The 22356-nt window shown below is 51.1% G+C and overlaps 2 protein-coding genes across 3 annotated transcripts; both read right to left on the minus strand.

Annotated features, from left to right (window-relative positions):
- On the minus strand, positions 1 to 10768 carry LOC111933093 (vitamin D3 hydroxylase-associated protein). 2 transcript variants are annotated; one of them, XR_015273796.1, is made up of 15 exons: positions 10559 to 10768; positions 9475 to 9588; positions 9010 to 9153; positions 8564 to 8697; positions 8085 to 8291; positions 7527 to 7567; positions 6804 to 6928; positions 6308 to 6433; positions 5514 to 5611; positions 4929 to 5028; positions 4326 to 4369; positions 3673 to 3712; positions 1455 to 1657; positions 548 to 693; positions 1 to 290 (listed from the first exon to the last, which is right to left on the minus strand). XR_015273796.1 is itself a non-coding variant. In XM_023932481.2 (15 exons), the coding sequence occupies exons 1-15, from the start codon at positions 10766 to 10768 to the stop codon at positions 162 to 164; spliced, it is 1767 nt and encodes a 588-aa protein (XP_023788249.2). In that variant the 3' UTR covers positions 1 to 161. The 2 variants fall into 2 exon arrangements, 1 of the variants encoding a protein (XP_023788249.2); XM_023932481.2 differs by having other exon boundaries at positions 1455 to 1563.
- A 2772-nt stretch (positions 10769 to 13540) lies between these two features.
- Positions 13541 to 22080, minus strand: LOC111933094 (fatty-acid amide hydrolase 1-like). The gene is made up of 15 exons (XM_086841916.1): positions 21828 to 22080; positions 20611 to 20724; positions 19774 to 19917; positions 19314 to 19447; positions 18129 to 18335; positions 17708 to 17748; positions 17032 to 17156; positions 16744 to 16869; positions 16424 to 16521; positions 15810 to 15909; positions 15478 to 15518; positions 15067 to 15106; positions 14403 to 14511; positions 13970 to 14115; positions 13541 to 13879 (listed from the first exon to the last, which is right to left on the minus strand). Exons 1-15 carry the CDS (start codon positions 21990 to 21992, stop codon positions 13751 to 13753), a joined length of 1719 nt encoding a protein of 572 aa, XP_086698042.1. The 5' UTR covers positions 21993 to 22080; the 3' UTR covers positions 13541 to 13750.
- Between the last annotated feature and the right edge of the window lie 276 nt (positions 22081 to 22356).

A 22356-nucleotide genomic window follows, 5' to 3' on the forward strand; every position in this document is an offset into this window, starting at 1 on the left:
TTTTTGCTGACTATTTTTAAACTGAATTTAGTGCCACTTTATTAAAACATTAGCTCAGAGTTCTCAACTCACTATCTACTTTGCTTCATATCAGGTAGAAGGCGGCTGGAGTGAAGAGCAGGGAATGAAAAGCCATCCCATTGGAGGCTGGCTCCCAGAAATCACAGGTTTGTCTTTGTGCCACGGGCGAGGGTCTCCACCTCCTTCATGAAGCGCAGGCACAGCTCCTCCTGCCAGGGCAGAGCCACGCACTGCACGGCCACGGGCAGCCCCACGCCTCCTGCCACAGCCTGCAGAAGTCAAGGACAGTGCTGAGGCAAGCAGGGCAGGCACAGGACACTGCAGGAAGGGAGGGCAGGGGAAGACAAGCGAGGGCACGGCTGCCAGGCCGGCAAACACCGGCCCTGCTGCGCCGCACGCTGCCCGAGCAGTGGTGCAGACCAGGCCGCTGAACCAGCTCCTGCTCTCGCTGGGAGATGGAGACAGGCCTTGGGACAATGGCCCGGGGGTGTCACCCTGCTAAGACTTGAGCTCTTTTCCTGCTGACCTCCTTCAGCCTCTGGTCCCAGGGGTCTCTGTAGTGCCCTCGGTAGTGCTTCAGTTCTTCTTCGTCGGCTCTCGTGACCGTGCTGACCGGCACCACCCCGGCAGGGAAGTTTAACACGTTGTACAAATTGGTGTAGGAGGTTGCAGCTGGAACACAGAGCGTGCAAAATGGCAAAATTTAATGTGCTGGGCCAGCAATGGCCTTCAGACGACAAACCTGAGTTGCAGGAATTGCAGACTGGAGTTGCTGGTCCAGAGGAGGCCATGCTGCTCAAAGGGATTGCTGATGGAGAGATTTGAGTGCCAGAGAGCAGAGAGTGACCTGTGCCTTCACCCATCACTTGTGTGGAGATTAGATGTGCTCTGGGAGGGACCAATTCAGAGGCTGCATCTATCCCTGGGGGAAAATCCTGACTGTATTCTCAAGATATTCCTGATGTCCAGTTATGTAACATCATCATGGGGATTTTGGGTCCCAAAAGGTCATTGCTAGAGGGATGGAGGACCCTGACTGGAAGCTATAAAAAAAGGCCTTTTTCTGCAAGTCACACTCAGTGAGCCCTCCTGCTGTTTGCAGAGTCCTGGGAAATGTGAGACAGCTGCATCCAAAAGAGCCTGATCCTGTACCAAAGTCTACCACAGCCATCCTCACTGCCACTCTCTGCTGCAGGAAAACAAGGAAAACTCACCAAGGAATAACTGGGACAGAGGGACCACTAATTGCTGCCCCATAATTACCCAAACATCTTCAGCTCAGATGAGGTGGGGGTGTGAGCAGACCCACCCAGAGGCCTCTCCTTTGCTGTTTTCTGGAGGGAAGTGCATGGTTTGGGGAAAGTCCGTGGGACTCGTGTGTCTCTGCCCACAAACACGGCCGTGGGTGGACATCACCACACAGGGGACGTTACCAAAGAGCTTCCCAGCGTAGCCGTGGTTGAAGGCCGGCCCCAGCATGGGACAAAGGATCACATCCAGCCTCAGCTCCCTCCATCTGGAGATGAACTCCGTGCGGTAAGCCTGGAAGGAAAGGCAGAGGGGATGGCAGGCGTGTCTGCTGGGCAGCAGTGGCAGATCAATGCTGACACAGAGGAAAAGGAGGGAGAAAGCCTTCCTGGATACAACAACAGCAGAAAAAAAAAAAAAAAAAAAGATAAAATCTGAGCTGTGTTGTGAAAGGGTCAAGGGATTTTGTTCTTCCACTTTTAGGTTTCCTGTCAGAATACCATGTGCTGCCCAGACCTAGACATTAATGCTAGGTGTGTGTTTCAGAACTGATTTATCTGAGTATTAACCCAATCCTTTCCACAAACAGCTTTGCTTTAGAGTTATATTTAATGGAGGACAACAGTGGTTTGGATGATTAAAAAGTCACATTTCCTAAAAGCTTTGGTTATTCTGGTAGAAGTATTGAAAAACATTAATCCAAAATACTTCCACAAAACCTTCTTTCATTCTGCATGAGGATACAGGTAAGGAAAGGAAGCAGCAAGAGACATTTGGGCAAGCTCCAAGACATCCCCCACAACACAGGAGGCACAGCTTCAGGATTGCACTGCAGCTCCAAGAGAGATCCAGATTTGTAATCTGGTTTACCACAGCTTTGCTGAACATCAGGCAGTGAATGAATCCACCCCCAGAGAGATGGCCCACTTTGTCTTAGCAGACAGACACGGATGGAACCACAGTGCAGTTGTTTCTGCAGCCATTTGCTGGCTACAGGGACACATCTGTCCCATGGCCCAGCCCCTGTCCTGCACAACCCTTTCACACCAAGTTTTCTCTACAAGAGTCTTCCACCTCTCTCACAAAAGACCTGGCCTTGGGGCTATTTTTTAGTCTGACCTCAATTTCCACCTGCAGTCTGAGATCCTTCCTGCTGAAAGTTCAACAAATAAGATGTGTTTCCAGGAAATACAGTCACTGCAACTAACCTGATTCTTTTTCTCTTTTTCTTTTTTTTTTTTTTTTCTGAGAGAAAAGCTGGTCACTAGCCAAAAGTTTTGAATCAGCTCTTGTTTGCAGTAGATGAAAACATGTGAATATGGTTTTACTGAACTGCAACAATTCAAATAATCTTTGAAGCCATAAAATCTTCTAAAGTGTTTTCTTTTTGGCATTTTTGGTGTTTTTTGTTGGTTTTTTTTTTGTTGTTGTTGGTTTGTTTTTTTTCTTTTTGTGGTGGCTCTTTTTTGTGTGTGTTTGTTTGTCTGTCTTGGTTTTTTATGTTTACTTCTTGGGTTTGGTTTTCTGTGGGGTTTTTTTCAGGAGTGGGAGAGAAATCTGTTTTCACCTTAAAAAAAACCCATGGCCATTTAATTTCAAATACTCCCACCAGTGACCAGGCAGCTTTTTATGAGTTTTTCCTCTGCCCTGTAATTTGTCAGACCACAGTGCACATCCATGGAGTGAGTGGCACTGAGAGGGGCTGGTGGTGCAGGCTGGGGGGATGTTTCTCCTCAGAAAGGATTGTGAGGGTGTCCCAGGGAACACAGATCCTGCCTTGTGGGAGGACACCAAAACAGCCTCCTCAGCGTTGCAAAACACCAGCTGAAAGAGGATACTCTCTATAAATAGACAGAGGCAGCGGAAAATACCAGAGAGGAGAGGTGCTATTTAAACTCAAGGACAAAAATAAAATAAGGATAAACTGGAAGGGAGTAAAGAGCACAGGAAACATGAAGGTTTCCAACCATCAGGGCAGAGACAAGAGGAGGCAGTCAATAAAACCAAACTGAAGCATAAAACTCAGATGGTTTAAAAGAGGAACCTGGTCAGCTTGTGGCAGCACTGGATGCAGTTGTCCAGGAAAAAGCTTCCTGTCTGAGGTTGCTGATCTCAAATGAGTTCATAAGGAAGCCACCTAAGTCACAGAGTTCATATACAAAATTTTTGAGTTCTAATGCCTCTGCTTGATAGTTCAACCATGGCCTTTGCTCAGAACAGTAACACCTAATACCTGAAATGGAGAATTCTCAGCAAGAGACAGAAAAGACAAAGTGAAGCCTCATCTTCACTGGCTGTTCCTATGCTGTTTTTGCTTAGACAGTGCAGGGTGCAAAGAAATTGCTTAGAAACTTCAGAGACCTCTCACTACAGTAAAAAAAAATGAAGTGAAAGTCACATTACCGCCACTGCTCCATGCTGATCCCAGAGGTTTTTGGCAGATCTGGAAAGGTGGCAGAATTAATGAGTGACTGTAGCAACAGAAAACAATTAAGAAAATGCACAGATAGCCCACTTTTAAAGTGACTGCATGACCCTTCTGGGAACAAGCAATGGTTCACCTCCCAGCTGATCCCCTGGTGCACACATGCTTACAGGTACATCAAAGGAGCAGTTGTTAAAGCATGCCAGAAGACCTGGCTAAAAATCAGTCTTCTGAATTCATTTGCTACCAGTTTGGTGTGTCTGTGCCTCTTTTGGAGGCACAGGTGCCTGACACCACACTGCACGTGCAGGCAGAGACCGCTGCATTAACTTGGCACCTGATGCCCTGGGTACCACCTGATGGGGAAAGCAGCCCTTATCTCCCTGTGCTGATCTCCATGAGTCACCCTGTCACTCTGAGGATCCTTAAGCTCTTGAAACAACCCCTGGCTGAGAAGGATAAGCCAGTGCTGATCCCAGGCTGTGCAGGGGTGGCACACACTCACCTCACTCAGCCTGTGCCACCAGCCCCGTGGCAGGGCTTTGCACAGCCAGCTGGCATCTACCTGCACAAACAGGTGGGCACAGCCAAGCACATCCCCCTTCTCCAGAGCCACCTCAGTGTGTCTTACCCCACTCCACAGAGAGCGCTGAGATCCCGAGCAATTCGTGGGTACTTCCAGAGGAAAGAGAAAAACTTGGGATTAGTCAGCAACAATGCAGCTGGAATAGCTGGCTGCCCTGTGACTGCATTTTGGGCATCTGTCTTGTCCTAGCAGAGGTGGTTCAGAAGGACAGGCCAGTTCCAGTGAAGTGGGCTTACTCCCATAATAATTTACACATTTAATCACTACAACTCATACAAATAAGGCTCTAGACCACACTTCTAGTGCTGGAGAGCATCTTCTGGAGTGCTGTTTGTATCCTCACTAGTGATATCCATTCTCCTGGAGCTCATTGCTGGAAGAGCTGTATGCTCACAGGTTTCCTGAGAAAGGATCATATTTCCTTATTATTAACCTCCCCATGCAAAACTCCCACAAAAGGCTGTCAGACTCACTTGATAAGTTCAGCTTGGGTTTAAAAAATAAATGCATTTCACTATGATGCCTATCAGGCACTTAACATGAAGCAGCCAAGAATTCCTGGGTGGTACAGTTTACCTCCCTGCACAAGGAAACCTCCCCACCTTGCAAGTCTCCTACAACACAGCTGAGGCCCAGCCACACACTTACCACGGGTTTCAGAATGATAGCCAAGATCCTTTTCACCAGAGCAGGAATCCTGTAAGTATTGTACTGGGATTTCAGGTTGGGATCCACGATGTCTCCTTTGCTGGAAGGGCAGAGAGTGAAAAAGTCAGGACAAGTTACCTGTAGACAAGTCACAGAGCAATAATAACAATAGCAGTGCTGCTCCCAAGGCGGGGCTTGCCTTGGAGGGGAGCTGCTAGAGGACAAAATCTGCCTGTTTCTATAGAAAACACTGAGCAGTAGTTGCTGAGGTGTAAACGTTCATTGCAAAAGTGACTGATAATTCAGTACTGCCTGTGTCATCAGGGCCATAAGAGTTCTGGGGGGCTTTGCAGTGGTGGGGCCATGCACAGCCCTGGGCATGCTGAGGTGAGAGAGGGGCTGGGTGGGCACCCACCGTGGTACCTGTGTGTGTGAACTGCCTGCTGCTCGTGCTAAAGTCGTGCAGAAACTGCTCCTCTGTGGCTCATTGCTCAGTTTGCATGCACGATATAATCGCTCTGGATGCAGCCACTGGCCTCACAGTTGCAGGTTTCACAGCCCACACAGCAGTGGGGTTTTACTCACAAGCAGTCCACCAGGTGGGCGGCCCCATCCGAGAAAATCCCTCTGGTGAACAGCTCATCCACCACGTAGTCAATCTTTGGTGGGGCAAAGGGAACAAGCTGCAAGAAAACCATCCCTGTCCAAGAGGCAGCAAAGGTAAATGACTCACAGAACCCTCTGAAAGCCTCACCAGTGGTCAGTGGGAAGTAGTGGGAAACTTACACCCTCCTTTGCTGCTCTAGGACAGCAAGGCCTCATTTCCATCTGCCCACTGTCCTTTCCCAGTAGTCCTATCCAAGGTATTGATACATACTGGGACCTGGCACAGGCTCCACTCCTCTGCATTCTTAGAGAAGAATTCTTAGAAACTTCACGAGTTTTAAATTTATTAAAAATTGTTTTGCATCATTGGAGAAGCTACCATATAGAAATCTCCACTGGTGGAATCACAGCAAAATGTAGGCTAAAAGAAGTCCCTGGAGGGTCAGCTGTTCCAACCCCCTTCCCACTCACCCACTAAGAAGTCTGTAAACTGTGTTTAACAGCTGAGGGATCATGGAAACTGTTTTGAGTTTGATATTTATGGGAACACCAAGCATGATGGGAAAAAACAGTGCTTGGGGTGACTTGGAGATATCTGAACATATTTATCACATCTGCTAGGCCAGAGATATAAGCAATTCCACTCCAGTTAAGAAAACAAGCTGTTACATTTTCCTTTCTCTTTTATGGGGAGCAAAAGTGGAGATGGAAAGTGATTTATCCAGACTTTTTTAGGGTAACAGCTCCAGGCAACCACAGGCACGGGAACCCACCGTGTGCCCTGCATCCTGGAGGAGCTTCCTTGTGTGCTGGAGAGCGCGTTTCATGCTAGGCGAGGGCTGGAAGTAACCATCTCCTTCGTAATACCCGACACGAAGGGGCCTGGAGCTGGTGTAAACCTGCGAGAAGAGGAGCCATGACTTGCATCCAGGAGAGGAGCAAGAATGGACTGTTCCCAGGGAGGCACTGACTGAGGTCTCCTGCTTTGGGGGAAGGATGGGAGGAAGAGGGCTGGTGAAAAGCAGCGCTGTCCAGAACAGGGGTCTGCAGTGGCGGTCCTTGGTATGGTCTTTTTGTCACCACCTCCTGCCTGCCAACCCTGCTGTGTGGCTGCTCCTTGGGGTCACCCATGCTGGGTGTCCTCTGCACACAGGGATGTGTGTTTCCCTGGATCCTTTGCTATCTTGGACGTGAAACCGGACAGGAATCTCCGGAGATCGTACTTTGTTGCTGGGCAGATGGAAACATGGGAGCACCTCTGAGCCTCACCTGCTCATCGAAGGGGATGGGGGGCACGGTGGGGTCCAGCTGGAACATCTCCTGGCACAGCAGCGCCTTCATGCACAGGGCCAGGCTGTCCACGTCCCTCGCCATGGGCCCCAGCATCCCCGTCACTGCGAGCACAAAGGGGCGGTCACTGAGCCAGGTGGGCTGGTGCTGGCACAGTTACTGCTGGGGCTGCAGCACAGGGGAGTCTCAGGTCAGGGAAAAGGAGTGGGGAATGAGTGCAATGAGCATGGAGGTCCAGCAGGAAGGATCTGTCAGCCTCAGATCAGAGGCAGCCTAATGAGCCTAATGACTTCCTGGGCCAGGCTTCTGCAGTCCTGAGGAGAAAGGGCTGCAGCCTTTCTGCCAATGCTGCCTGGCAGCAGCTGAAGCTGTCAAGAGTTTCCTGGCAGCATCTCCAGTGAGACATCCCAGGCCTTTGGCATGCACATCTCACACCTCTCCTGCTACTCACTGCACTGCCTGATTCCACTGGTTCCATTACATGATTGCATTGATTTCATCCTGCTGAGGCTCAGACAACACCCACCACCACACACAACAGAACAAATGGTGCAAAATGTCACAACACAAGGCTGTTTTCACGGGTCACTGCTTTGGCTTGCCATGAGGCACAGAGCAGAGCAAACACTCTCACTGGCATTACTGTAGTAGGAGATGTAAGAGGCAAAGGTTTGGCATACTAACATGCCATCATGGACTTACCTGATTGCATTCCTATGAGAGGAGAAACGACTCCCTGTTTGCTGGGAACATAATGGGAGAAGCAGATTAGCAGCAGGCTGTAGGGCAGGTCACCATGCTGAGCTGTAAATTTCCCATTTGCCCTCAACCACATCTAAGAGGTCAAAAGCTCCTGCAAAGACTCGACACTTCCTAGGCTATGAAGAGGACTTATATGGTCTGGAAGCTGCTAGGGACAGTATTTATCATCTCTTTTCCCTGCTGCAACTAATTCCTTATCTATGGGCAAACTGCCTCTGATAAACAGAAAATTCTTACAAGCAAAGCAAGGGCTGGAAAACATCTGAAAAGGAGATCATCCTGTAGTGTTTGCTTTCAGCTTCTTGGCCAGCACTATTAAAAACTGTATAAATCTTTGCTGTGATACAGATTGAAGTCATCTTGTGTTACTAACAGAGCAAGCTCAATGCTAACTTAACCCTGGAGGAAACCACGGGCACTAGGAAGTTCCATGCACCGTGGGGGACACCGTGCAGCCTCCACAGTGGGTGGAAGAGGAGGACAGAAGTTGGGATGTACCTGATCCTGTTGCTGGTGGGTTTGAGGCCGCAGAGCCCGCAGAAGCTGGAGGGCAGGCGGATGCTGCCAGCCACATCCGAGCCGATGCCCAGGATGGAGCCTCCCCCCGCGATCAGAGCTCCCTCCCCTCCCGAGGAGCCCCCGGGGCTCTTCTGGGGGTTGAGAGGGTTCAGTGTCTGGCCAAAGATGGGGTTGCTGCAGTCGTAGCTGGGGAGAGGAAGATCAGCAGGTGAGTGAGGCAAAACCCTCTGCAAACCATAAATACAGGGCACAGAGCACCGTGCAGGGATGGGTGTGGAATTAAGGCAGAACTGCCATGGAGCAGATTTGTTGAGACAGCTGGATTTAAGAAGAAAGAGGCAACAAATGCAAGAGAAATAATTTTAGATGGAAGTAAGGAGGTAATTAGCGTGCGTGATTAGCTTGGATAGCAAGAGGCATGTGTCACAGTGTTTCCATGAAGGCAAACATGGCATTACTTTATCATGGTCTGCGGGATGTTGGTTTTCACAAAGGGGATCCCCCCCTGGTGCTTTAGAACCTGGACAATGACGCTGTCTTCTTCCTTCACTTGGCCCAGAAATTTCACCATCCCTGCAGAGGAGACGTGGCCCTTGGGGATGGGAAACAAAGCTCTTTAGGAGCAGGAGAGATGCTGTTTGGAGCTGTGACAAAAACAGACCTGATTTGTGGTGCCTCTTGTGGCAAAGCTCCCACCTAACTTTTCTCAGAGGCAGAACAGGACCTGACTGTCCCAGAGAAAACCAGATCAGAACAGGGTAGAAGTATATGAAAGGCAGGTTTGCTGGTCCCACAGTATTGGATCCAGAACATCCTTGTCTGAGGGAACTCTTGGCCAGTCCTGATGAGGATGGCACCTCTGCTCCCAGACCCAAGGCAAAAGGCAGAGGAGCTGGGGATGTACCTTGCAGTTAATGTGGTCCTTGATGCTGATGGGAATGCCATAGAGCAGCCCCTTCTCCTTTTGCTTCTTCAGTTTCTGGAGCTGATCCTCACATCCATGAATGAAATCTGTCACACAGTTCACCTCCCGATTCACCTCCAAAGCCTCTCCAGAACAGAGAAGAGAAGAAGCAAGACACATGAATGGATGGAAGTAGACATTACATATTGAATTATCAAGCTTCTCAAAACTTCAGCATTTTTGAGACCTTACCTATAAATTTTGTATGTTTCTTTCTGAGATATTTCTCTGTCCTGGATTCTGTCCTGCTTATATGCCTGTAAGCCACCCTTCAGACATCACAGCACCAAAAATTGTAATCCCCAGCATTGCTGGTCCTCCCAGCAAATGAGCTGACTCTTAATTTGAAAGTTCCACTGCAGCAGAGCCCTGCAGCATCTCTGCCATGCTGGAGGTGTCACTCACTTTGTCCATGTAGGAGTAGAGGACACTTTCTGGGGACAGGGACCCTTCCTTCAGCTTCTCTGCCAGCTCCACCATTGTCAGCGAGAGGATATGTGAGGTCTGGGTGCCTGGGCTCTGCAAAGGGTGGAGAATTGGGTACAGAGGGAAGAAAAAGACAGAAAACGTTGGTTTAGGCTGCAAATACCCAATTTTAACATCTGCCTAGCAATCACCTTGAGTGGAAAATTTTAGGCTATATGCCCTGTAGACATATAGACCTCCCACAGAGCACTGTGTGTGCTGAGTGGGGGATTTACAGATGGGGAATTTGCTGAGTCTTAGTTCATAAAACCAGAACCAAAACAGGCAGAAAACTGCACCTTGACTGGAGCTGCATGAACCTGTAAGAGTGGTTTGACCTGTCTCTGTTTACCCTCTTACAGGCCTTCACTCCCCTTCTAACTCACTGAAGAGCAGTTCAACCAGCTAAAGTTTTACAAAATTTATCATTAACAGGGGGAAAAAAAAGGGTGTGAGCTGTTTGCAACCTCCCTTCTAAGAAAAGGATAGCAGGAGGTGTTTCTTCTGGGTTTAAGACAATCCCAAAGGCCTGACCTCCTAAAATCCAGGTGCTTCTCTACCTGGGCATGGGCAGGAGGAAATGGCTTTTGGTCTCTGATGTGCAGATGTTGGAAGGATGTGGAACCCCCTTGTACTTTGAGGATGATGAGGCAGACAGGTCCTTGTGGAGGGTCAGAGGAAAGAGGATGGGAGAGGAAAGGTTTGGCAGTAGGGATGGATGAGGAGAATGGGCATGGGAGGTCTGGGGTAGTGACCTGACTGGGAAGGTCCCAAGCTCCAACTTTTCTTTAATCCTCAGGATTCCCTCAATGGGTCTGTATTGACAAACACTTAATTTACACTGTCTTTTATGGGAGGGCCTTTTGAGGCAATGGGGGGTGATGACCCTGACAAAACATTGGGTTGGTGATGCTCCAATGGTGCCTGTGCCCCAGCCACCATTGACAGAGGGATTGATGAGAGCTCTCCCATTTCTTTGGTTATCCAAATTATAATCTCTTCCTTGAATAAACCTCAAATTTACCTCTTGCTTAAGCCTGTGAGATGCCTTCTCCATTCTCTCCAGGGCCAGATGCCGAGACCTCCTTGCCTCATCCATCTTCTGCTGGACCTGCCTCCTTCCCAGCCATTTCAGAAGCACCACAGCTGCAGCTGAGCTGCAGAGCAGAGCAGAGAGGGCACCAAGGTCTCCCCAGGATGGATCCAGGACCTGCCACAGTCGCTCTTGGGTCATGATTTCTGTCTCTTAATCCCAGCTGCAGACACCTGGCTCTCCCACCTGCTCCTGGGAGGGCTGGTGAGCGCAGACTGTGCGCTCGCCTGCTGTGCGGGATCGGCTCTGAAGCAGAGCTGCTTTAACAAAGTCCAGGAATGAACTTTGCAGACCGTGGACTTTGAGAGGGTCTGGCTGCTGGAGCAGCACTGGGGGTCAGGCTGCAAAGCAGTGTGCTCAGCTTACTCAGCCTGGGGGGTTTCCCCAGGGCAGGGGTGTCCCAGGCTGTGCCTCCCCCAGGCAGTGGCTGTACCTGGGTACACACAGAGCTGGATGCTAGCAAAGCCCAGCTCTGGGCTGGCCCTGCTATACCCACGTGTAATAATTAATGAACACTTAGGCCCATTAACAAGAAGTGCTCAGCCATCATCCCTGTCCCTCAGGCAGCATCAGCTGCAGCCCTGTGAGCCTGGGAAAATGCAGTTCTGCTTGTCCTGGGGAACCTCATGTAGGGAGGGAGTCAAAGTGTCCCTGTGGAGAGATGGGAGCTCAGAACCAAGAGAATGAAGGTGCAGCAGTGACTCTGGGAATGCAGTGGGGAAGGAACTCTCTGAAGGTGCCTTCGGGGAGTGACTGCTCTGTATCATTTTCAAGAAACACCCCTTTGAAAAGCATTTTGGCAACCCAAATCAGAGGCCGAGCACTTTTGGGAAATCCCCTCTGATGGATCCAGGATCTGCTCCCCTCTTTCTAACCCATCCTCCAGCCAGCAGAATGCAAAGGAGCTGGACCATGCAGGCTTCCCAGCTGCCCTTTGCCACGGCTGCTCCCCCTGCTCAGGACTGTGGCTTAGTGCGAAAAGGAGAGGCTGAAAAAATAATAAGCTTCTCTCAGTTCTCAAGCGCCTGCAAGCTGGCAGGGAAGGGACAGGGGATGCTTCTGAGAGCTCATTGCCAAGAGGAAAAGCAACCCCCCTGCATCTGGAGAGACACTGGCTCTGCTCCAGTCAGAGGGGCAGCACAGCTTGTAAGGGGAGAGTATCCAGAGTAACCATTGCTCTCTGGTGGAGGGGTCTTCTTTGGGGATTGAAGCCAGTGGCTGTGCTAAGTGTGTTATATCATGTGATATATAATATCATGTTACCCTCTTGCTTGTTACAGACATGTCCTGTGGGATTACTCCTGTGGCAGCAGGGAGGAAGCTTGAGGAAGACGTGAGAGAGAAACTGCTGACAGGAAAACTGAGGAGGATCCTCCCTATCAGGACAGGGCGGGCAGCAAAATGAGCCAAACAACTCGGTGTGGATGTCACCAACCTCTCCTCACTGACTGGTCTTCATTGCCCCAAACCAGCCTGAAGTGCTTCAGTGCTGCCAGGCACACCAACCTCTTGCTGCCCAGGCTGGGCTGGGAGCAGCCTGCAGCTGGCCCTTGTGGCAGCCTCAAGTCCCCAGAGCCACCCAGCAGCTCCAGCCCTGCCTGGGGCACTGTCCCATGGTCTTGGGCATGGCTTGCTGGAGGACTTTGCTCAGGGCTTCCAGTGAGGAATAATTACAGGTTCAGGTTCACTGGTGGCTCCATGGTTTGGACTCCCACGCCCTGCCCACCTCCATGCCAGAGGGAGAGTGGTTAAACTAACAGGGATGTGGTGCTTGGCTCTGGGAGCAGGGTCCAGGTGGCACTTCCTTTCCTGGGACAAGTCCTCCAGGCTTGAATTTTAAAACAAACATTTAACCCCATTAAGCATTTTCTGTGTGGGAAGAAAGTACCTGTAACATCACACAGGCTCTTCTGGGCTTGGTTTTACATAGTATTCAGTCATGGGATGCCTGGAGCTCCCTCCCTCCTGTTTCCCAAGCCTGCTGATAAAGAATGGGGATCCCTGGGGGCTACTTTCTCCTTGGCTGTGATAAACACTATCCTTGAAAACACTCCAGGCTTTTGCATGGTTTAAACTACAATAATACATTAAAAAAAAGGAAACATTAATCCTGCCAGAGCTTTTTAACAATCTGCTTTAGGCATTCCTGCATTGGGAAAACACTTTTGCATTGTGCTGTTCCTTTCTGGAACACCCTTGGAAACTTGCTGGGAGCAGCCAGTGCTGCCAATCCCAGCAGCTGCCAGTGGCTGGAAAATCCTGCTGGAAAACCTGGCATGGGCCAAATGGGAGGAGAAGATGTGCAGGGCAGGCTGTCCGCTGTCCATCTGACTCTGGCACGCTGCTCAGCACAGGCTTCAGACTGAAAGGGGGTGGATTTAGGTAAGAGATAAGAAATTCTTTCCCTGGGGGTGGTGAGGCCCTGGCACAGGCTGCCCAGAGAAGCTGTGGCTGCCTCATTCCTGGCAGTGTTCAAGACCTGCTTGGGTGGGGCTCTGAGCAGCCTGGTCCAGTGGAAGGAGATTGGAAGGAGGTATCTCTAAGGGCCCTTCCAACCCAAACTGTTCTGTAATTCCATGATTTCTCCTTCATGCTGTGCAGGGTGCCAGCAGCCCTCTGTGGTGGGAAGTGGGCCAGCTCCATCTCTGCTTGCCAGAGTCTGCTCAGCTTTCCCTTCTGACTGCTGGGCTGTGCTAAGGAAAACACCAGATTCCATCCTCAGGGAGCTGAGAACAGAAGGGAAAATCCCTGTTCCTACAGCACTCCAAGTAGTAGTTTGAGCATCTCAGACAGAATCAGTCCCTGTGCCCCAGTTTCCCCATCTGTAAGAGAACGCTCATCTTCTTATATTTCCCTGGGGGGATTAAAATCCACCCCAACCCCACACACAAACACAGACTTGAAATAACAGACTCAGATAATAAAAAGTACTGTGTTAGGACAATGATTGGAAGAGCTCCACCGCATCAGAGCTCGCCTTGTTTTCCCCTCGCTCCCAAAGCCAGCAGCCAGCCCAGCCATCACTGCATCCTCCCTGAAGGGAACACGAGTCCTGTGGGTCAGCCCAAAGGGTGCCCCACGCTGCTGTTAGCTGGGATCCTGCTCCGGCTCAGCGCCTGGGGCTCAGAGGAAACTGTTCTTCTTCAGGCTGAGGGTCTCCACCTCCTTCATGAAGCGCAGGCACAGCTCCTCCTGCCAGGGCAAGGCCACGCACTGCACGGCCACGGGCATCCCCACACCACCGCGAAAAGCCTGCGGCACAGAGAGAGGGAGAGCGCTTGGGGATGTCCAGGGGAAGGGATGGGGGGAGCTCGTGACCCTGGAGAACCTGGCACCACTCACCTTCACCAGGGTCCGGTCCCACCAGTCCTGATAGTATCCCTTGTAGTCCTTCAGCTGCTCCTCGTCCTCATCCGTCACCAGCGTGACAGGGACAACGCCAGCAGGGAAGTCCAAGGCGTTGTAGAGCATGGTGTAGCTGACTGCCACTGGGGGAGAGGGGGAGCTTGCAGTGCCAGCCTGCACTGGGAAAGCCTTCACCCCGCTGTGTGTGTGAGATTCCAGCTAACGGGGCACTGGAACTGGGAACTCAGGGGATGGAAATCCCTTTGGCTCCCACTGCACCAGGGGGGCTGTTCCAGGTACAGCCCCTGGGCTGGGCTGCAGCTGTCCCCAGAGCTGAGCTCTTCCTGCTGCTGGCCAGCACCCTGGGGATGTGAGGGGAGGAGGAAGGCTGCTCATGGATACTGGCAAAGGTCCCCTGTCAGTGCCCTACCTGAGAGCTTCCCAGGGTAGCCGATGCCGAGAGCCGGGCCCAGCATAGGACAAAGCATGACGTCCAGATTCAGCTTTTTCCACTGGGCAATGAACTGGTGGCAAAAGTCCTGAGGAGGGAATGTGCTGGTGGTCAGTGGGGTGGTTGTACTGTCCCACAGCTGCTGGCTGAGGCTCTCCTTGGGCATCCAGCTGGGCTCTTGGCTCTTCTCTGGGAGCAGCCAACAGGCTACTTCAGTCCTGATCCTGCTAAAATCCAGCAATGCTTTGCTGCCTGGACAGTATTCATCCCAAAAAAGCACTGTCTCCCTGGTAAACTGGAGGTGGGCAAAGACAGTGCATAGGCACATGGTGACCTGGCACATGGGCTTTTTTTTTTGGAAAACCAGAAGGGAAATAAAGGCAAATCTGATGATCTACATTTTTATATGCAGGTGTCAACAATTCAGGTCTGGTCTGGCATCATGAACTTGCCTATGTGTTGTCCTCATCTTTAAATGTGCTGAGAACTTGCACATCCAAGTGAGATCTGTTGAGCAATGATGTGTTACCATCTTCCATCACCACAGACTTGGTCATATCTTAACTTTGGTGTGTGCTGAATCTGCCTCTTCCCAAAGACAAATCAAACAAAAACTATTTAACCCCAAACAGGAATACTTTACCTGGATTTCATGATGAAGACCCCAGACTTCATCTACTGTGCTGTAAAAGGAAACAAACCCAATGAAAGGCATCCTTCCCTGTGCATACACCTTCTTTCTGGGTCCCTATTGCTTGTCATGATGGATGCATTAACCAGTGCTGAAGCCAACACCATATGTCATCCCCACAGCTACATTCTCTTCCCAAGCAAAAGGCTATGACCCTGCTCTCATTCCCACCCTCAATTTCCAAACAGTTTTCCAAATCCAGCAGGGTTATGGTGTAGACACAAATTGCTCTGTTTGCTCCCACCCTTGCGTTTTCAGCCTTGCATTCTCTCAAACCCATGCAGCTGCAGCAGCACCAATAATGTAGCAAACACTGCTGCAAAACAAATCTTCACAAATTTGCTCAGGCTCAGATTTACTCACTTTTCTTTCATACTTCTCATGATACTTGAAAATCGAGGCACCTGAGCAGGAGAAAGTGAAAAAAAAATTATATGAATCCCAGCTCTGTCCTCTTGAGATGGCTCAGTCACAAATAGAAGCTGTTTCCTTGGTGTTCAGGCTGGACTTGGGGATTTTCCCCAAAGTGGGGAGAGGAGGAGCAGAAACAGCATCACTCCAGTTTGGAGATGTGTTTGACCACAGCCAGGTAACAATGGCCAGAGACTTCTCTAGGAAAAAGCCTCACTGCTATGGGAGACAAGTTACTCACATACAGCTTAACTCTGTCTACACTAGAGAGAAATGGACCTTACAAAAGGTTTGGAAATCCAGGAGAGGAGAGTTTTCAGCCAGTGTGGTGCCTTTGCCAGCCAGAAGAATATCCCCGCGCCGCCTTTCTCCAGCTCCCCTTTGCTGAAAGGGAGAGGGGGTTTAGCTGAGCAGTGGGAGGAAGCAATCACAGCAGATCAGCTTTCCCCAGGCCAACCCCTCTCTATCTAAGTGACAAAAAGAGGTTTGCTCCATTCTGCTGGGCAACACTTGACTCTCACAGCATTTACAGGATACCACCTCCTTCCAAGACTGGTAACAATCCCAAAGGGAATCAAGGTGCAGCTGAATCACTTAACCTTAAGTCCCACCCAGTGCCTACCAGCCACTAGATCTGCTACCTGTACCCAAGTCCAGCCAGACCCTATGGAAGATATATATATATAAATATTATATATATATATATATATAATATATTAATAATAAAATACAAATACAGATATATAAATATAAATATAAATATAAATATAAATATAAATATAAATATAAATATAAATATAAATATAAATATAAATATAAATATAAATATAAATATAAATATAAATATAAATATAAATATGTTTTCCAATCCCACCAAGCCATTCCAGGCCATACTCACAATTTCCTGACAAAGGAGCTCCCTCCATCTGCGAACATTCCCCTGACACAGTAGTTAAAGATCACATAGTCCACATTTGTGAGTTCAAAGGGCACCAGCTGGAGGGACAACAGAGGAGGGAATCAGTGGCACAGGCACTTTTTGGGAGAAGCCATTGAGGGCTTGAAATGGGCCCAGCTGGGCTGAGGATTTCCTGACAAGCCCACAGGAAAACCTCCATCCTTCCCTGAAAGCCGTGTTTACCCTTTGAGCAACATCTGCCAAGGAAAAAGACACGGGATGGGCCTGTCCCCCTGTGCGAGCAGCCCCAAGGCCCCTACCGTGTGGCCAGCCTCCTCCAAGAGCTGCTTGGTCTCGCGGACGGCGCGTCTCATGGCCGGGCTGGGCATGGTGAAGAAATCAGTCTCGTAGTAGCCTATGCGGAGGGGTTTGGTGCTGGAATACACCTGCAGGGAGAGGGAGAGGCTGGCTGGAAGGGGGCCAGTGGAGCCAGCAGCACACCCGTGCTGGAAAGCAGCACTTGGCTCTGCCCAGGTGCCCAGCCATGGGTCAGGGGTTTTCAGGCTGCAGCTCTCCCCGGAGATGTGTGGCCCTTGGAGGTGCTGTACCTCTTCATTGAAGGGGAGGGGTGGCACTGTGCTGTCCAGGCTGAACATGTCCTCGCTCAGGAGCGCCCGCAGGCACAGCGCCAGGCTCTCCACGTCTTTTGCCAGTGGTCCCACTGCTGCAGCCACTGGAAGAGACCACAAGAGAGCACTCATGGCTGAGGGGCTTTCAAGGGCATGTTCTGCAAAACCAGCACCTCTTGGCATTGTTTTGTCTTAATCTAGTGTTGGCAACAGTTCCTCTTTAAGAATTGGGCAGGGGATACCCACAAGTGTCTTCCCACCCATAGGTCCATCATTACGGACTCAGAGTTGCTATCCATTAATCTGCACCCTGACGTCTCCATTTAATGACTTTAAAAAAAAACAAACCAAAAAATCTTTGTTTATTACATGAGGGTAACATCAGACACTCCCTTTGACTGCTAATCCCACCATCATGAAGCAGTGACAGACAGGCCACACCCTGTGGGTAACAGGTTGTATTGTGGTTTATGCTACACAAACAGCTCCTCTCAGCTCATGTGAAAAAATGATCACAATATGGGGGCAGCTCTCTGAAAAAATCCCTGAAAGGGAATCTGCTTCTCTCTAAAGGCGATGGAGAAAGTCCCCCATAACCAGCTGAGGGTCCTTCTCACCCCTGCCCTGCTGCTGGGGGACAGACATTAACTCCTACCTGCCTTCTGCCCAACGACTCCAGCCATCACTCCTCTTTTGCTGTAAAGAAAAGAGACACACAAAATACAGCAGCTGAGTAGTTTTCATTGAAGGGAAAAGCTTTAAGCAGTAGCAAGTATTAATTGAAACTGCAGATGTGAAGGCTGGGTGAAGGAAGGGCCCAGAGAAAGCTCAAGAGACACAGTCTAAGTGATTTAGGCCATGTCAGCCTGGAAGAACCATCCCTCAGCATGCAGATGAAGAGGTTTCCCCACCTCCATCCTGGGGGAACCAATGCTTCCCTCCATATAGGCCTCAGATATTGCCCAGGCAGGAGGGATAAACAAGCTCTTCCCAGCTCCTCCCAAGTTTCCCTTGCCCACAGGAGTAGGAGCATCCCAGCACAGTGGTTGGTCGAGTGGCTGCATTTCTCACAGTACCTGAGCCTGTTCCCTGTGGGTTTGATTGCACAGATCCCACAGAAGGCAGCAGGAAAACGTAGGCTCCCTCCTACATCTGTCCCAATGCCCAAGATGGACCCACCACCTCCTAGAAGTGCTCCTTCTCCACCAGAGGAGCCTCCGGGGGTTCTGGTGTACAGCAGAGGGTTGCAGGTCTGACCAAAGATTAAGTTCTTGCAGTCATAGCTGAAGAGAGAGAGAGATACTGCAAATGAGGAATTCAGGTATCTGCTGCTGTGGAGCTCAGTCACTACTGAAAGACCTTGAGAAGGCAATCAGGTAATTGTTTTTCAACAGGCAATAGTTGTTGCACTGACATAATTTACTGCAGTCATGAAGACCTTGAGCCTTTTTCTGGAGGTCCCAGCACCTGAATTCACTGACATCTTATTTCACTGACATTAGACTTATCCCAGAGACAACCTCTGGCAGCACACCAACCCTCCTGGAAAGTCTTGCTGTTCAGGTAGCCGAGTGCCAAGGCCACCCAAAGCTGAGCCCCTGCTTGAGCACAGGCCAAATGCCAACTGCAGAGATATCTGACACTGGACTTCCCCAGAAAGTGGCGCAAAATCTGATAATCCCTGAGGCAACCTCTTTGTGTGGCTTTTCTGAACTGTAGTCAGTCACTGCCACATCATCTTAAGGAAGGCATTTCATAGGGCTTGGGCAATGGTCACCCACAGAGGAGCTTTGCCAGAGCTCACTTCTCAGGACATGGGGACACAAGAATGGTGGCTGTCCAGCAGAGCACACCACATATCAGTGACACCAAGAGTGGTCTTGCCAGATAGAGCAGGAGGTCTGGGGGCAGAAGAATTTAAGGCCGTTAGCTTAACTAGCTTCCCCTTCCACGAATATGTGTTTGCATTTCAGAGTTACTAGGATCATCTCTGAGAGGTAATTTAAAGAAAGATAAAAACAGTTTCTCTCCTGTCTTCCTCCTCTTCTGCTTCTTTATTTCATGTGGAACTAGAGAAAATTTTTATTCTCAGTCTAAATGTGTTTACTTTTTAAAGTGAAATTTATAGACACAGAGAATGGAGACCAGGTGCTGTTATATAAAAAGAAGTGGGAAATGAGAATGAGACCAGATAGAAACCCTCCCTTGAGATGAGGAAGAGAGCACTGCTGCTATGCTGAGGGAGCAGAGCACCCACCTACCTGATGAGGGACTGGGGAACATTGGTTTTAACAAATGGAATTGCCCCCTGTCTCTTGAGCACCTGCACCACCACGCTGTCCTCTGCTGCAGGTTTATTGAGGTTTTTTATGAACCCCAGCGTGGAATCGTGACCCTGGGAACAGAATATGATGAGGTTTTCAGAGGGAGGACTGCAATTCTCCCTGCTCCCATAGTTCTAGCTGCACATTTAAGTGCATACACGCACCTCCAGCAGCCCACCCATCACACACACATTAAAGGTGTGCTGATGGCAAATCTGACCACACTTCTCTGTTGGCTTACATGGGAGACAGGCAGCAAAGCCCCTCCCCTGTCCAGGCAGCCCATTCCACATCACCCACATCAAAATCAATCCAGGTGCTGAGGTCAAAGCTCCCCCCTCCCCAGACTCCAGCCCATAGGGATTTTGGGATATATGTGGAATTATGCTGGTGGTACCTGGCAGTCGATGGAGTCTTTGATGCTGACAGGCACCCCATAGAGCAGACCTTGCTTCTCCATCAGCTTGGCTCTGTGGAGCTGGGTCTCGCTTTCCTGCAGAAACTCCGTGATGCAGTTGGTTTCTGTGGCAATTTGGAGGGCCTTGGGGAAAGCAGGACAAACCCACAGGTGAGTCACAGCCCATGGGGCTGCACAATGACCCCTGTTCTGCAAAGGACACCTGTCTCTTCCCTCTTTTCCTCCTCCCCATCTGCACAGTTGTTATCAGGGCAGCCCTTCCTGCTACTTTTCAAGCCAAACTGCAAGATGGACACAGCAGGGCCTTAGTGCCAGCTTGTGTGTGATGAAGGGAGGCACTCAGCTCAGATGAATACCACAGACTGTTCCCTTGTTTGAGCTTCTGGGGTGGCATAAACGATAGTCCCAAAGAGGGAACCCAGGAAGTGATCAGAACATTAGGGCAAAAGTAGAGAGTGAATATGAACACTGATTTTTGAGGTTTAACAACCCATTTGGAGATGGACGGGAGACAGCAGCAGCACTCTGCAACTTCCCTACAGGTATACATGCCCTAGGCAAGGTGTGGGCTCTCCCAGGAAGGCATGGGTTCTGCAAATGCTGCTTGCTGCTCCTTTTTCCTCCAAACCAAGTTGAGAGCTCTGGCAGCCAGTGCCCAGCTCTCTAACCACTCACAGAAAAAGGGCCCACCACTAACCAGTGAGCAGAGACAGCTCAGCAGCATTTGAGCCAGGTCTGAAACTTGTCTTGTGCTCCTCCCAAAAAAAGCCAGCCCCACCGTGGGCGAGCTGCTGCCCCACTGCCCTTGCTGCTCACCTTGCCCACATAGGCATAGAAGACGTGGTCGGGAGGGAGGGAGCCAGCTCGGAGTTTCCTGGAGAGCTCCGGCAAAGGCAGAGAAAGGATGGAGACCGTGTTCACCGAAGGGTGCTACGGGAAAGGTTGAACAGGGAATGTCACACTTCTACTTCAGCTGATGGGGTCCTCCTTTCTCCTTGGTCCCCTCTGTAACTCACCCAAAAAATATCTGCCATTTAGTCGCTGAAGGTGGTATCTGCCTCAAGACCACATCCTGCCCTACCTGACACCAGTGAGCATGGTGTCACACCCTCAGGGCCAGTACTAGCCCCGGCTTTCTCAGCCTTTCTTCCTGTTCAGACCAGTCACGCCAAGCACCTGCTAATTAAAATAAAGCCTTTCACACAGCCTTGTTCAGACAGGTCATGACCAGGCTGGGGGAACAGCTCGGTGCAATGTTCCTGCTGAATTACGGTGGGAATTGACTCGTGATTATAAAAAAATGTTCCATCAAGGAATGAAACCAGACCCGGAGCCAGTTCTTCTCCTGGCATCGTAAGATATTTGCACAGGGAAATGCAAAAACCAGACAGCCCCTGGGCTGGTAATTTTTTGGGTCAGCAGAGGTTTCTTCACCAGCTACCAAACCTCATGAAAAATGTATCAAACCTCACGCCTCCAAGCTGGACTCTGAACCTGAGCGACTTTGCTCCAGCCCGAGGCCGGGCACCATCGCATCCCTGCCCGCAGCTGCACTTTGGCCTCTGCTGATAACACGTATCGCCTATCGCCTCTTCCTGCTGCCTCCTCAACCAGCCCGAGCCCCCCACCACGGCGGCGGGGAGCCTTCAGACAGGGATTTCCCCTCCTCGCTGCCGGTTCCCGGGATAACGGGACACCTCCCGCTGCCCCACACCGCGCTCCGTCCCCATCGCTGAGCGCTACACGCACACACGGCGGCTTGGGCAGGGAAAACAATAACACCAAATAACACCAGCAACACCAAACACCCCGGGGCCATGCAAGGAGCCGGGAGAGCACCTGACAGGCGGGAGAGCAGCTGCCCCTCGCTCGCAGGGAGGGCGGCACGGCGAGGCCATGGGCAGAGGGATCAGCCAGGGGTCCCCTCCAAGGGATGGGGCTCAGGCAGGGGTCTCCTCCGGGGGATGGGGATGGGGCTCAGGCAGGGGTCTCCTCCGGGGGATGGGGAGAGCACCGCGGCTGCCGGCGCTCACCTGCTCCCGAAAGCGCTGCGCCGCCGCCTCCATGCGCACCAGGCTGCGCTCCTGCCGCTCCTGCGCCTCCGCCACCTTCCTCCAGAGCGCCCGGCGGCGCCGCCATCGCAGCAGCAGCAGCAGCAGGGCCGAGCCGCCCAGCAGGGCGGGCAGCGGCAGCCGCATGGCCGGGCTGGGGCACTGGCGGCACCCCGAGCCGGCGGCACCCCGAGCCGGCCGCAGCCCGCCCCGCCCCGCCCGGCCCCGGGCAGCCGCCCCGGGCAGAGCGAGCCAAAACCCGGGCGGGATTCCCGGCCGGACAGGGATTTCACCGGCTGGCTGCCGTGCCAGCGCGGCGAGGGGGAGCTTCGGCAGCAGGAAAAGCTGCTGGATGACAGCTCGCCCCTCCCTGTGCTGGGTGGTCTCTGTCTGATAAGGTTTGGTGGTTTTTTTCCCTTCGCCCGGGGTGGCTTTGATCTCCGCGTAATTTTTCAGCCCCTCTGGGAATAGTCTCGGCTTGGAGGATCCAAGGCAGCAGGGAGGGGAGTCC

Source organism: Cyanistes caeruleus, chromosome 9, assembly GCF_971803275.1.
Source record: "Cyanistes caeruleus chromosome 9, bCyaCae1.hap1.1, whole genome shotgun sequence".
NCBI lineage: Eukaryota > Metazoa > Chordata > Aves > Passeriformes > Paridae > Cyanistes > Cyanistes caeruleus.